Source organism: Hippichthys cyanospilos, chromosome 10 (assembly GCF_059441005.1).
Source record: "Hippichthys cyanospilos isolate Australia breed blue-spotted pipefish chromosome 10, RoL_Hcya_1.0, whole genome shotgun sequence".
Taxonomy (NCBI): domain Eukaryota; kingdom Metazoa; phylum Chordata; class Actinopteri; order Syngnathiformes; family Syngnathidae; genus Hippichthys; species Hippichthys cyanospilos.
Genome location: NC_142378.1, coordinates 12,545,786 through 12,561,619, shown reverse-complemented (window position 1 = coordinate 12,561,619; position 15,834 = coordinate 12,545,786). Strand labels below are relative to the sequence as shown.

At 40.6% G+C, this 15,834-nt stretch overlaps 1 protein-coding gene across 2 annotated transcripts; it reads left to right on the top strand.

Annotated features, from left to right (window-relative positions):
• The first annotated feature begins 2,376 nt into the window (after positions 1-2,376).
• Positions 2,377-15,780, top strand: crtc1b (CREB regulated transcription coactivator 1b). Of its 2 annotated transcripts, XM_088424926.1 has the most exons (14): positions 2,377-2,532; positions 3,844-3,960; positions 4,392-4,519; positions 6,573-6,632; positions 6,855-6,949; positions 7,451-7,521; positions 7,615-7,658; positions 7,753-7,976; positions 8,675-8,826; positions 9,193-9,417; positions 9,710-9,796; positions 12,797-12,883; positions 12,975-13,149; positions 14,328-15,780. In XM_088424926.1, exons 1-14 carry the CDS (start codon positions 2,407-2,409, stop codon positions 14,537-14,539), a joined length of 1,803 nt encoding a protein of 600 aa, XP_088281052.1. In that variant the 5' UTR covers positions 2,377-2,406; the 3' UTR covers positions 14,540-15,780. The 2 variants fall into 2 exon arrangements, with proteins under 2 accessions (XP_088281052.1, XP_088281053.1); XM_088424927.1 differs by lacking the exon at positions 9,710-9,796.
• The last annotated feature ends 54 nt before the right edge of the window (positions 15,781-15,834 follow it).

The following is a 15,834-nucleotide window of genomic DNA, read 5'->3' as shown; positions in this document are numbered from 1 at the left end:
CTCTTACCGTGTGGCTGCCTTGCCCCCTTCATGTAGCTCATGGGCGGCGGGCCACACAATATTCATCCATCCATCCATTTTGAGCGCTCATCCTCACGAGGCACGCGGCTGATGGAGACTATTGCAACAGCGTGAATACAGGGCCCAATACAGGCATTTTACTGACATTAAAATACAATGCTAATCAGTCCCCGTAGGGACCCAGTATTCTTCTGCCCGTAGGTGAATTATTTACTATTGACGTGAATTGTCCGGCCGTATGATCCCAAACACACGTTTGGGTCACAAGCATTTCTACAGTAAAAACTTGTAGCTAAGAAATGAAACATTGCTGTTTACTTGGCCGACTCGGTGCAAAATCTCTCCTCCGCTCCGGGGCCAAAACAAAACTAAAGGACGTGGATAAGGTCAGCAACGGCTTGTATTTTCTTTTGCACAGGCGGGGCGGGAAGTTGTTGAGGAGTTGTGAATTGTCCCCCTCAAGATGTTTTTATCTGCATGGGCAGGGCGGTGGGAAAGCGGAAAATAAGCAAGGGATGCTTTGAAATACATCAATGAAAAAAAATAGCATTTTGGGAGTGTTCAGGGTGGGAAATAAACTTTGGAACATAAAACCTCCAAAAACTTGGCTTTTCTTATGACATTTTTAAGTATTTTTTTTATGTGTGTGTGTGTGAGAAATCACAGCATTTTTCGAGGTGGTAGTGGTGGGTTCATAACATTTTAGGTGATATTCCTACCTTGATTCAAATGATCAATTATTAGTGTCCTAAAATGGAATTTTGACTTACACTTATAATTACTTCTTAGGAAAACACTAAATAGTCTTCGTACACTTATTATGTCCTTTTTAGGAAAACACTGAACAATGGTCTTTAATCCAAGACAATTACCAGGCACAAGCAGCTAAGGATGTACATTTTAAAATGGACGGAATTTGGACTCCCATTTTTCCAAACGCAAAGAAACATACTTATCAGTACTTTTTTTAACAAATGGCCACAGATAGGAAACGATGACCATGCACAAGCGGCTAAGGATGTACATTTTAATGTGTGCTCTATCTACACTGTCAGCAAAAGCACATACAGTATTTTGAAGTGCAATATTAAGGGAACTCTGGTCACATCGGAATGTAATCATTAAATATGCATCATGTTTCAAAACAGGGTCTGTGTGTGTTCATTTGATGGGATAAAGTATAAAACTTGTCTGAGTGTCTGTGTAAGTACTAGTTTACTGTTTCTACATCCTGTACAATGATTTTTCTGTGCACTATTATATACAATCTTGCACTGCGTAGCTGGAAGAGTTCTAGTATTGCAGTGGTCATGTATTCAAAGTTTAACCAAGAATAGATCACCTGGGAGATTGTAGTGGGGCAGGGGAACATTTTAAATTAAAAATTAATAAAATGTTACAACAGTTAGACTTCTTCCCTATTGTTTTGAGATTCAGTCAATCGCAGCAGACAATTAGATCATTTTTATTCTCAAACTGAAATTGAGTTACGTACTGTATGTGTATGTACAATAAAAGGACAGTAAGCATTATGCCACAGACTTGTTCTGCATTTAGGACACAAGCCAGAAATGTGGTGGCCCTGAATGCTCAATTGACACAAAGAGGGGACATAGGCAGATCTTCATCGCCATGAGTTTGAAACTTGAATAAGAATGAAGCACTACTTCTGAAGATATCTATCCATTACACATTCTGCGCTTGTTGAAATAAAAACAAGTTGAGTCAGTTAACCCTGGATTAGTCAGAAACCATGCTTGGCACTGAGAACCATTGGCACTAATGTCTACACCTCTTCATACTAGTTTTAACAAACCCAACGTACATGCTTGAATAGAATGTTGGTGCATATTAAATAAATATAAACAATCAGAGTAAATATGAGAGAATAAAAATAATAGTTTCGCGGTACAATTTTCAGTGTTCTCACTCTGCTTACTTGCTTTTTTTTTTTTTTAATAACTTAGCTTTGCCGCCTGTGTCAGGTGGCATTTATAGTATACGCTGTGGACCGATGGCAAAACGGATGATGGGCTGCAAACGGCTCCAGACCATATTTTGGACACCAATTACATCTTTCTAAAGTAAAGAAGAAGCAATTTTCCACCATCTTGTGGCATCTACACTCAATCTTCCACAGGGGGACTTTTATTTTACAGAGTTGTTTGGACTCCAAAGAGTACATAAACGGCGACTGCATGTCCAGATTGGTTCGTGATGGTTAGAGCAAAACGTGGGCGGGCATGTTGACAACGAGTGGTGGGCGCGGCTGCATGAAGCGACCCCGCCTACCCGCGCTTGGAGGCGCTGACTGTGCGTGATGACGACAACAGAAGGCCCCGACGTGATGCGTAACGTAACATTCCATTCAGAGAAGAGGGAAAGATGGCGTCCTCTAACAATCCCCGCAAATTTAGCGAAAAAATCGCCCTGCATAACCAGAAACAGGCGGAAGAGACTGCAGCATTCGAAGAGGTCATGAAAGACTTGAATATCACCAGGGCTGCGCGGGTAAGACGTTTTTTTCGCATTTTGTTCCAACGCTGTTTGGGCAGCTCGCGGAATGCTGGGAAAATAAATGTGAACGTTTATGCGCTAAAAGGCGAAGTGGACGAGTCACTTGCTGTCACAATACACCCTTACTGGATGACCCCTTATTTCAACGAAATTATTATTATTGCAAGAAAACGCAGCAATAATAATGCGACACCTTTTGTGCTAATTAGCCTAGTTAGTGCATTGGAGCTGAGAATGAACGTGCACCTGTCCTCTGGCTGCTTGATGTGAACAAGCGCCGCTGACAGTTAATTAGCAAATGAATCGTTTGGCTTGTAAATCACGACTTTACAAGGCAAGCAATTAATTGACGATAAACTGTCAGTATTGATGGAGAGCCCTTAAGGGTTTATGTTGGCATGCCAAGCTAACGTTAGCGTGAACGTTAGTCGCCTTCTCCAGCTGTGGTTTGTTTTGATCTAGTCCTGTACCAGCTACGTTAGCACGCTAGCGCAATATTCTTTTAAACACCCTATAAATAAATTCACATTTTCAAATGCTTGCTTTTGGGTTAGGTTACTGCATTTGGACAATTTTTGGCACCGACTGTCATGTTGGAAAAAAAACAACAACAATTCACTCAACCATTTTCCGAGGCTTGTCACTTTTGCAAAGCAACTGTATGCGGTCTTTTGTATAAAACGTTCTTTTGATTTGAAATGTCAAATCAATCAAATATATCCATCCGTGTAGTTTGTTCCTATAATTTAACATTTTTTTTCTCAAATGAAGTGTTTTCAACTCAAAAGCAAGATTCAATGTTTTGGCTGTATTATTATTATTTTATTTATTTTTTAAAGAAAATATACGTTGCATCAGTGCAAACATCGATTGCAATGCTAGTCATGATTTGTAAAAACTATATATACATTTTTGGTCTCTGTTTCCATTGGATTGGACATCATTTCATTGCATTAGATCATATTGCTCCATGTTGACTGGTTTGAGAGCCGTCCTTGTTTTTATGACCCTTATTTTATTTTGGTGAAATAAGGAAATGTGTCAGGTGTCTTGCAAATTAATTTTAACCGTATTGGCAGCTGTCAGGCATTACTATACATGAGTTTAGTTACCATGGAAGGTTTTGTCTGAAATAATTGACATATAACATCCTCATCTGCCTGATGTCATCAGGTTTCATCTGTCAGGTTATCAGTGCATTATGTTGAAGTTGGGCCAAGTAGGCATCATTCATTTTTTGCATTACTTTTTGTACAGTCAAACCCGCCATGCACTCATGCTGCCATGCAATTTTACTTTGCACAGTTGCAGTTACAGAAGACCCAGTATTTGCAACTAGGGCAGAATCGTGGACAGTACTATGGAGGCTCACTGCCCAATGTCAATCAGATTGGAAATGGCAACATTGACCTGCCTTTTCAGGTGAGCCCTTAGCCTTTTTTCGGCTGGTTTGTTTTCATCCAGAGAAACCTTCAGGAAAAATAATGCAAAACAAAAAGCACACCAGTCTTAGACAGATTTTTTTTAAATGCAAATCAGCTGCTTTGATGGACCAGGAGTTCTTTTGGATCCTCTGGTTCACAACGAAACAGAATAAAGTTGTTTATATCCGTTCTTCACAGCACTAAAATTTGGTTATCAAAATTTGTAGTATATCATTTGCTTGTCATGGCTTTCCATTCTAAGATACATTTGCCAGCTCAAGCTTCAGTATGGGCCCCATGGCTTGACTCATTTTGAAATGAACACATTTGCACCATTAGTCCTGAGACCTTTCTGGTACATTTTGATATTTTGCTGTGTGAGATGGCGTCATTGTTGCCCTCGGTGACCTGTGAGTGTGTTTACTCTAGAATTCTGTGCTGGATACCAGTCGCACGACCAGGCACCACGGCTTAGTGGATCGCGTTTACCGTGAACGAAATCGCATCACTTCTCCTCACCGGCGACCTCTTTCAGTTGACAAGCATGGACGTCAAATATCCTTTAAGTGCACGCTATGGACACATTATAGTTATTGTCTTAGCTTGACTAATAGAGATATTTCTCCATGAAGCAATTTGTGTATCCAACGTTTAGCAAAGCCACACCATTGTGAATTGAGTCATAAAACTGGATTTGTAGGAGATGACCGAGTCCAGTAACAATTCATGTAGCAAATGTTATTTAAGAATGCACCAAATGAGTGAGCAGTGAGTGCTGAGTGGTATAAAAATGTCAACCCTACATCGTACAATACTGTTTAAGTAATGGATTGGGTTAGTTCCGACATGGCAACAAAACACATCAGTCGCCTTCCTACGTCATCTTAGTGCCTCGCTGTCCAAGTACGATGGGGTGCAGGGATGACATGTTAAAAAGGCGACTGTTAGGTTACACTCAGTGCAGTTCAAGTGTGAGCTCCGTTCAGCTATTGGAGACCCTTCTGTGTGCATGCACTCTCGTAGAGTTTGAATTTGAGTTTTATGGCGAGTTACTTTAGACGCCTTATGCCTCAGACACTACACTAAAGCTGCTGCTATCAAGATTTTTGGTATTTGGAAAATTCTTTTGGCAAAAAGTAAATAAAGAGAAATACAAATATGATTTTTTTTTTTGCACGATGAACAAAAATTATAAAAACACAAGACCAAATAACACATTTCCACTTACCGTACTTGTGAATGGGCAACTTTAGTCTTTTTTTTTTTTTTTTTTGGAAACTCATGTAAACTTGTTCTTAATAGTACACAATTTTCTTCTCCAGAAACTTTAGTGATAGATATTTAAAAAAAAATATCTTCGCATACATTTTGGTCTCTGAGACGATGTGATGTCAGAACTACAACAGTGATGTTGCCGGCTAAAACAGCACATTTGAATTAGTGTGGTTTCTTAAAAAGTGATCAGTAGAAATGGCAACTTTCTCAGGCTGTCAGCATCAAAGTGTGCAAAGTCATTAACGTCAAGGTTGAACTGCCTTTGCAAAGTAATTAACTGCTCCCATCAGCACTACATGAGCGCAGCTAGTGGCTCATGATAGACGCTGCGACAGTATAATGCTGAGACCACCAAAAGACGAGTCAGGAACAATTTCTAGATAAAAGCATGCCAAGACATTCATGTCCATTTGGTGGGGTACGTATTATTTATAAGCATTTTTTACAGGTTAAAATGATAACCATGCTTCAACAAATTAGTGAATTATTTTGGATCAATATTAAAGCAACTCATAAAATGGATGGATGATGCGCATCACAAATGTCTCGTTATTATATTGAATATAGGGTTAGAAATTGGAAATCAAAACTTCAGTCAACAGAGTAATCCATCCATCCAGCCATCCATTTTCTAGAGCCGCTTATTCTCATGAGGGTCCCTGGCTCACTGGTGCCTATCCCAGCTGACTTTGAGCAGTTGGCGGGGAACACCATGAGCTGGTTGCCAGCTTATCACAGGGCACGGAGGGATGAACAACCATTCGATTTTTTAAAATAATTGCAAGCTGCCGTTGTGTTTGAATGCTACTTTCATTAAGCTTGTAGTGTTTTTATTTAAATTCCTTGTTGCGTTCCTTGAAAACCGTACGACCCCTTGAATGCTTTTTTTATCGTCTTATTTTTTTTTAATAATTAAATTTAGTAGATATAGAAAAAAGTTGTCATGTTATCTAATTATTTAGACAAATGCTATATTCATATACAGTATGCATCATTATAGTGCAATACATTTACAGGGATATACAAAGGAGTCCATAGCACAAAGCTCTAACCAAGATGAGAGTACTGGTAGCTTCACATACGTGAAAAATATGTATCAATGAAATTTCTTCCCTTGTGCGAAAAGTGTGATGTTTAGCATTGTACTGTGTTTCTCTATGTTGCTCTTCTACTTGGCACAAACTCAAACCTTTGTATTTGTTTTTGAAACTAACAAACACTTGAGTGGAATTCTCTTCCTGATTGGCTTTATTTGGCCTAATGAGCCAAGAGGCATGAAATTAAGCACTGGACAATTTTTCATTCCTTCTTTATTAGCCTTAACTCGATTCACATCGACAGCTGCCCCTACAGCTCAGTTTACCTCTCCCCACCACCAGACACAAGCTGGAGAAGGTAAGCAATCTCCCCTTCGCCATTTCACAGAATGAAACCCAGAGCAGACAATATTGCAAAAATTAAATTACATGAAACTCAGCTGCACACAAGCTGCGCTACGGGCTATAAATTGTATATTTGTAACAGAACAATTGTTTTTGCAGAGAGGATCTTTTAAGTACACTATGCTACCATCAGAGATTTAAACGCCATTTCGATGAAACCTTTGATCTTATACAGGACAAATTCAGACTCTGCCTTACACCAGAGCACCATGAATCCCAAACCCCAAGAGGTGTTTGCCGGCGGATCACAGGAGCTTCAACCCAAACGAGGTAATAGAATATGTGGTTGTGGACACACAAAACTACTGTTACAAATTCATCGCAGCAGTTGTCTCGCACAAAATGTCTCAAAGCCACTCGCTCTACTTTAGCGAGTGCAGATCGCGCCCGTTCGTCAAATATTTATATAGCTGTAAAGACTCACTGCTTCAGCATGCTGCTGCTTCTGTATTTTGCTGCCTCCAGAGGAGTGAAATCTTGAATGGAGCTGACCCAAGGTGATGGAGAGAGGCAGATCAATAATTTACTGATCTTCCATGGATTGTGCGCAAAGCCCTGATATAGTGAAACCTTAATTGGTTGGCATTCACCCAGTCTGCCTGGTGGTCACCTTGCTATTTTTAGGTTCCCTGGAATCATGAGCACAGCGCCGTAATCTGCCTGACTTGCTGGGATATTGATGACTCATTTTTTACCCTGATGTGAATCATTGTGTGTTTTGTCATAGCAAGCGTGTCTGTCTGTTTGACTAATTAGCACTGCTGCTTACAGTGCCTGGGACGGAGAGCTTGGAGACGAATGCAGACAGCGATGCACAGAAACAGCTTTGGGATGACAAGAAGGTATGAATGGAGGGGGGGGGGGGGGTGCACTATTTTGTTTCAGTTTGTGTATAGAAAGCTTTACATTAGAGATTTTTTTTTTTTTGTATTCAGGGGGATTCACCAAATCACAACACATGTGACGTCCCAGGAATCAAGTGAGTGACTGTCATACGTTGCATAAATCTTCTGGAAGTTTGAATCCTTGTCTGTCAGAGAGGATTTTCTCATAAGTATTTATTTTTTTTGTAGTATATTCCCATCACCGGACCAGGAACTGAACCCAGCGGTGCTACCTGCTGCACACAACACAGGCGGCTCATTGCCTGATCTCACCAACATCCAGTTCCCTCCCCCGCTGTCCACGCCACTGGACCCCGAAGACACGGTTGCCTTCCCATCCCTCAGCTCGGCCAACAGCACAGGCAGCCTGACTACCAACCTCACCCATCTAGGCATCAGCGCAGCCAGCCATGGTACCAAAATCAGTTTTGATGCAGCGTTTTTTTATTGTGAATACCGCATTATTTTTGAAACACCAGCAGCAGTTCACGTTCCATTCTGTTGATTTGATTTAGAGTATTGATTGAGTAATTTGAATAAAAACTTTTGAATTTCAATCCTTTTATTTAAAAAGCAGACCTGGGGTGTCCATAGTCGGTCCTTGAGGACCGAAATCCAGCATGTTTTCCAGGTTTCTTTCCATACGTTACCTGATTCAAAGGATCATGATTGTTATCAGGCTTCTGCTGAGCTTGCTGATAACCTGATCCATTTCAATCAAGCGTGTTGTGAAAAAAACCTGGAAAACATGCCTGATAGCAGCCCTCGAGGACCAACTTTGGACACCCCTGCACTAAACTGTTGGTCCGTGATGTTAGAAAATGAGCAAAAATGCTGATAATTTTTCAAAGCAGACACTTGAAAATGTCTTATTTTGATGTAATAGGTTTGCCTTCTTAGAGGACTAATGAAATCTGAAAATATTGACCGTCAACAGACTGAATTTCTGGATGTTTGGACAAATTTAGGTCTCAATGATTATCGCTCATCAAGAAAAATGACCAATGACTAATTTATTATGCTAGTTGTAGAATAATCATTACACGGCTCCCCTACTTGTTATGGTCTTTTACCTGGGCTTTTCATTTTCAATTTTTTTTTTTTTTCCCAGGGATCCCCACATCCTCTCAGCCCACCATGACTGGAACAGAACAGCGTCGCCAGCCTCCCGTGGTGCCATTAACACTAACCACCGACCTCCATCTTCAGAAGTCCACGCAGCAGTTGTCGCCAACCCTATCCTCTCCTGTCAACATCACACAGGTGACATTTTGCTCACCCTGTCTTTGTTTTATTGCTCAGTGAATGAGAATTTGGTTGTTTTGATTCTCTATCATCCACGTGTGGGTAAACTAAAAGTTTATTCGATGCAACTTTGGTCATTTTATTTAAAAAAAAAATACTTCATCACGTTTGTTATTAGGCTAGCAAAAACACGATTTAAAAGTGCAGTAATTAAATCATTACTTAGAAAAAATTTGCAGAGATACCTGTATTGATGTGTATTCATAATCATGAACACAATGAGAATTTGTCATTATACAATACAATGAAAATGGATAAAGAATGAAATCAGAGAAGAGAAATTCAAATCCTGAAAGGTTTTTGCTTTATGTGGTCTTCTTGTAGCTATTTCCAACAGAACAGCAAACGCTGGAACAACAGCTTTCCCAGTTCCCTCTTTTCAACCACCTGACCGCTCAGGCCCAGGCTCAGTTGCTCAGCGACCTGCAGAAGCAGCCGCCGCAGGGTATCCAGCTCATCACCCTGCCCACCCCTCCTTCCACCGGTACGGGTACCGTTACTGCCAACAGCCCATCTCCAGACAGCCAAACATCAGCCAGCATCAGCTCGGTAAGACAGCAAGCAACCCGAACCTTGTGTCGTTTTCAATTACAGAGAACAAAGACGAAGTGCCATACTGCATCCCAACTTTGTCCAACACGAAAGGATGAATGGCTGTTACTGCACAGTTACATTTGTAAAGGCCGCTGATAAAGTGGGGATGTACAAAACAATTTTGCTGTTAGTGAGCGTTCCATTAGATAAAACAAAATGACTGAAGCTGCCTCACATCGTCATCCTTTGAGATTTATGTTTGACTCGCATGGAGCTTAGAGCTCGCTAACCCTCTTCCCTCCAACAGTACCGCAATCAGACTGGCTCACCAGCCACTCAGTCTCCAACCTCCCCAGTCTCCAATCAAGGCTTCTCCCCCGGCGGCTCGCCTCAAGTAAGAGCCCACCCACCAAGCAAGCTGCTTTATGGGGAAGGGCTTTGTTCCTGAGGGGGAAGCTAATACATGATAGGCTGCTTTTCATCCTTTTGCATCAGCCGTGTGATGTACATAACTCATTTCCTCATCACAATTTCCACTGTTTGCTGTGCACAACCTTATGGCCAGTTTGTTGATGGAGGTCCTGATCTTTTGACTTCATTAACAAGTTGCTCATCTTTTCCCTTGTCCTTTGGAACTCATGGACAGATTTGTTTTAGCGCTTAGTTGCAGCCCACTTCTTCATTACATCTGCTATTCACATAAACATAAACATCTCTATCTCTTTTGGGAGAAAGTCATCACCTTTTCCAGAAAACATTTGGTAGAGCGATCAGGAATGTTGCATGTGTTTTTACACTTAATTCTTTCACAGCAAAGGGTGAAGCAACTTTGCCATAACTACTTAAGGCTTGGTAAATTAACCTGTGTTTGACAAAATTTGTTTCATTTTCTTTTTTGCCCTCTGAAAAAGCTGTCTCTGTCTAACTATAACTAAAATTGCAAGTTGTGTCAAGAAACAGCAAAAGTCTCATATTTAAAAGAGATGGAATGACGCACAAATCCCATGAAATTGAGCCCACATGAACAAGACAAGATTTTTGCAAACTTTTTAATATAAAATTATGCCCAATATAAATTTGCCAAATGTTTTTTGTTCTGACTAGAAAATTACTAATCAAGTGTGCAAATGTCAACATAAAATGAGAATCACACACATTTTTCTGTTGCAGCTGAGATTTACCAAATAGCTATTCATCCATTTTCTATAGCCACTTATCCTGACAAAGATGGCATGCTTGCTGGTGCCTATCCCAGCGGGGACATCCTCAACTGGTGTCCAGCCATTTGCAGGGATTTACTGACAAACAAAATGCATACAGCTGTGGTGTAATGGTATCTTTTTTTCAGTGTTTACAAACTTTGTTTTATCTGTGAATATTTTACCATCCTTTTCTTCAACTGGAAAACCAAATTATCAAAAAAAATAGGGCTGCACCTTTTGAGTATTTTGGTATTCGGATTAAAAAAAAAAAAAGGTTTTTTCATTGGTAAAAAACAAACTCGGTAACCACCCAAATAACACGTTTACACTTGAATATGAATGACCAAACTTTTTTTTTTCATGCTCAAAACATTTTTACTTAAATATGAGATTTTAGGCAACTCATTCTTCATAAATGTTGGCCACCGTAAAAAAAAGTGACATAAGAACCACAAAACACACATTTGTTTCAGCCCGGTCAGTAAAAACAGCAAATGTGTCAGGCTTTCAGTGTGAAATTGTACAGTCATTTACGTCTGTTCAACTGCTCTTGAAAAGTAATCTGAATGCTCTTGCCAACTGATATGGAGCACTTGAGTCCTGCTAGCTAGCGGCTATTTTATGCTATACGCTACACTAAACTCTAGCAAGAGTCATCATATAATAAAATGTCAGCTAACTGAGTAGTTTTTTTAGCGCCTCGGAATGCCAGTTGACTGACATTGAGAATTCATAGTTGCCGGTAACAGTGTGTAGTAGAAAGATGACTCAAGTCAGCCATTGTCGCTGACGGTGCATGGAATAATTAAAAAAAAAAAAAAGTTTGTGTCCACATATTTTTTACTATGGGAAGGTTTATTTTGAAGTTGCATGGCTCTCTTACAACATTGGGTGTCACGTTATTTTACTGTTTTACAAAGCATTGAACTAGCAGTGCTTTCTCCTCTGTATTCTTTTGTACAAAAAAAAAAAAACTAAAAGAAATAGATCATGTGTTGTGCAGGACTGTTCTAATATCGTGAGATCTCGTCCCATCTCAAATATTTAACCTTATAGTTGTAGTACAACAATGAAGATAATACATTTTTAGTGTGGGCTGTAGAGACTTTACCATTTCAACCGCCAGCTACACAATTTTGACTATTTGAAACACCATTCTTATTATACCGCTTATATCCTACAAGATCAAATTCCAGTATTTTTCGGGAAGTGTGGCACTACTACTTTTGCTCCACTGTGTCTAATCGGCTAATTTGATGCTCAGGCTCAAATAGCCTCATGAAAAAAAAAAAAAGAAGCAACCTATATTTGGGGTGACAGTTTAGTGTTAAATGTACAAAAGAGCTCCAGTATTATGTGGGTGACACAACAAGGTAAATAATGATCACTTAAATGAATCATAAAAATGCTTCAGTATAGCACCAGCCTCATTAAAGGCCTCCCCGGTGACATGGTTTTAACCTGATATATATCCTCCAAATGACCACGTCCAAGACTCCTTCCTGTCTTAGTGGCCTGGTTGTAGTTCCTCCTGTACTGTGCTGTGTCAGTAATAATTTCATTAACCCTCTGCCTGGGTTCATTTTGACAGTTGAATTTTTTTTATATCTGTCAAATCAAGAACCCTGTTGTACTATATTTACAGTCATTCAAAACCAATATGATCACAATAGTAGATAGTTTTCCGATGGAGGGGCACACTACTAAAATATCCCCTTTTCCCAATGTCTGTCCTGTGCCACGGTGAGGCGTGCTGAGATCAGTGCAGCACTGCAGTACCTTGGTTGGTCTCCTCTAGTGGGCCGGCACGAAGAACCACACCATACTAGGGCCTCACTTTTTTGGGCCTCACTTTTTTGCCAGTGTCATATTTTGTGTTTGATTGTATCCACGCTAACATGTGTTAAATCTGAACCCTTGTACACACATTACAGGACACTACCTGCTCATTTCATTTGTCACTTGTTTTCTTTTGGAAAAATCAGAACACTGCCAGGCCTCCTCATGAGTATCACCTGCTTCTGTCACTGCTTAGTGCTCTACCTTTTGCTTGCTTTTTTTTTTTTTTTTTTTGCTTGGCGTATCTGCTTAAGGCTTGGACTAACTTTGCACATGACTAAATTCATTTCAATGTAAAGTATTGATGTTTGTCACAGCCAGCCTGACACGTGGTTCCCGTATTGTTATTGCAGCATATTCCCGTGGTGGGCAGCATATTTGGAGACTCCTTCTACGATCAGCAGGTGGCATCAAGGCAGACCAATGCTCTGTCTCATCAGGTGACTTTTTCAGTTTACTCGGTACAGAGCAATGGACACAAATGGTGTGAAGCATTCCAATGCGCGACTAAATGTACTTAATTTCTCCAAGTTGGAGCAGTTCAACATGATTGAGAACCCCATAAGCTCCACCAACCTGTATACACAGTGCTCCACTCTCAACTATACTCAAGCCGCCATGATGGGTCTTAGCGGTGGCAGCCTACAAGAATCTCAGCAGCTTGGCTACAGTAGCCATGGCAACATTCCCAACATAATTCTAACAGGTAACTTGTGCATTTGTCTTACTGTGCCACACTGTCACAATCACAAACTTTCTAAAGATCTCTGGTGTCTATCTGATCAAATCAAACTGGAAAATTGGAATACCGGACTGTGTAAAACCAAAAAATACAAGAAATTAGAAACATATTCAGTCTATGGTAGAATGACTTCATTTTGTCCGACAGGTTCTATTTAAGCGATTTCTTGTAGTCATTGAAAATGAACTGAGCTTTCCCCAAAATATGATTAGCCTCAGTTAATTCATAATTTACTTGAGGAAAGTACTTTTCCCACATGAGCCCTTCACATAGTTTTCGCCCTACTTATTAAATAACCATCGAAAAAATTCAATTAAGTTCATCTGCGCAATAAAAATATGCTATGCAGCAATCGATTAAGAGATACACTACAAAGTGGGTTTTAGTTTTATTGTAGGACTACAGTATGTGTTAAATTGTCAATGTGTTTATATACTGTTATTTTGAGCGCTCAGAATTCCCAGTTCATAAGCCCAAAACTGGGAATGTAGAAACCCAGTGAGTTGCCGCATGTGCTTCGATGTCAACCCTGGGTATACATAAACTGCAATCCATAGCAAAGGGCATCGCGTAACAACAAAAACACAAGATAACCTGCGTGCTAATGCTAGCTAGCATCCTAACACGACCGTTCCTTTGTCAGAAATGAAGTAACGCAAGAGCCACAACATGCATAGTTTTTTTAGATGTTTATCAGCAAGGGGAAGTTCCCATCATATCAAGTACTTTAGTCAAGTGCTTCAGAGCTTTGATGCGAACATGGATTATTTTACCTATGACACATAATTCTTTGACCATAATCAAGACTGCGCCTATTAATACGGTATGCCATATGGTGCAGAAAATACGGTCATCACGGTAGCCCTGCATGAGTGTCAAAGCTAGTGATAAAACCACACTAAACATGACTGTATTGTGAAACTCCGATATACAAATAAAGAAGCTAGATCTGAGTAGAAAGATGACGACGCGTTCCTCTTGAGCTGTTTCCAGATGATGACAAGCTCATATTATGAATCAAAGTTCCACTGTAATTTGTGGCTCTTCTCTCTCTTTAACGGGTGGAAAAATGGTTCCGAATTCCGCCCGGGCCTGGCGTAATTCCCATTTACTGCTTCCCTCATTGATTTCACACGTTCCAGTCACAGGCGAGTCTCCGCCAAGCCTATCCAAAGAGCTCACCAATTCGCTGGCAGGCGTCGGCGACGTCAGCTTCGATGCAGACTCTCAGTTCCCCCTGGACGAGCTCAAAATCGACCCCCTCACTCTGGATGGGCTGCACATGCTCAATGACCCCGACATGGTGCTGGCTGACCCTGCCACCGAGGACACGTTCAGGATGGACAGGCTGTGACGTGACCCGCTGACTGACTGAGGCGGCAAGCAACAAGAAGAGAAATACTCAAAGGTGTGACTGGAGGAGGAGAGACAAGGGCAGGGTTGAACCCTCTCCCTTGTTGCATGGCCATCCAACGGTCCGACCTCGCCCTCGACTCGCTCAAAGCCCTTTGACACAATGACGCGCCACCAAAAGACTGCAGGGAAAAGGACGTCCTGTGGCTTCCGGGGATTGGCCGCGCTTTCCTTTGTAAAAGAGATTGGTCGCTCAGCGCTTTTGCTAGCACGGCTGTGTTTACAGTGTACCATTAAATGCCACATCTTTTCCAGAAACGCACATTTTTTTCTTAATCATCTTCACTTTTCTATTTCTTTTTATTTGCTGGTAGCAGGAAGCTGCAGAGACATTGGACTCAAGCATACGTATCATCACGTTAAAGGGGAAAAAAAAGCTGTTGGTTTTCCTGCCTGCGTCGGTAATTTATCGGGTATTTGACAGCGATCACACTCAAAGCTTTATTTTTGACAACCAAATGTTTTTTTTTTGTTTTTGTTTTTTTAAATCATGCACTACGTGTTTCGATGCTGTTTGTAATGTTGTCCTATTTATTTGTTTGAATATTTATTTGGTTTCATGCATCCAATGCCAAAATGCTTTTGATAGGCATGGTGTAAAACTGCACTGATGTACTTTGTTTATTTATGATGTTTGGACATATTTCAATTGTATCTGTGTTTATGCTACTTGTTTATTGAAGGAGTGCAAAACCTCCCCATAGTTGCTCTTCAATGTTCGATGTGCCATATTCGTTGCGTAGCCCAGAAGTGACGGTCAAATCATCCTACCTTGTGCCGAAAAACTCTTAGGCTCCAAAAGCAGGGTTGTTTTTTAGGAGATCAGGTATAACCACCTAACTGGAAGGCACCATTAATTTTCAGAAAAAACGTAAAGCCGACAGACTGGTCTTTCAGGGAAGGAAGCTGTCTGTCTCTAAAGCGGCGAACGCTCAAATCGTAAGTCCTTTTGAAGTCGTCACTGTGAAAATCACCTGATTTTGCCTTACATGAGTATTCTACTGTTAAGTGTCTAATGTGACAGCATATTTTCATAACTTGTAACCTTTTCTTGTATCGGAGAGAGGCATATGTTTTCTTCAGTGCTCTTTGTGATTATGTTGTGTAAGGTCTGACAAATCAATGTACTGTATTTTGTAGCGGTACACTTTATAGCCAAATGATTGATGTATTATTAGGTGGCAAACCGGGGGGGGGGGGGGGGGGGGGGGGGGGGGGGGGGGAGAAATCAAAATG

Coding starts and splice junctions, on each gene's coding strand:
- crtc1b (XM_088424926.1), top strand. CDS start 2,407: ATGGCGTCCTCTAACAATCCCCGCAAATTTAGCGAAAAAATCGCCCTG. Junction 9,418..9,709: donor CATCAGCCAGCATCAGCTCG/GTAAGACAGCAA, acceptor TCCCTCCAACAG/TACCGCAATCAGACTGGCTC. Junction 13,150..14,327: donor TCCCAACATAATTCTAACAG/GTAACTTGTGCA, acceptor CACACGTTCCAG/TCACAGGCGAGTCTCCGCCA.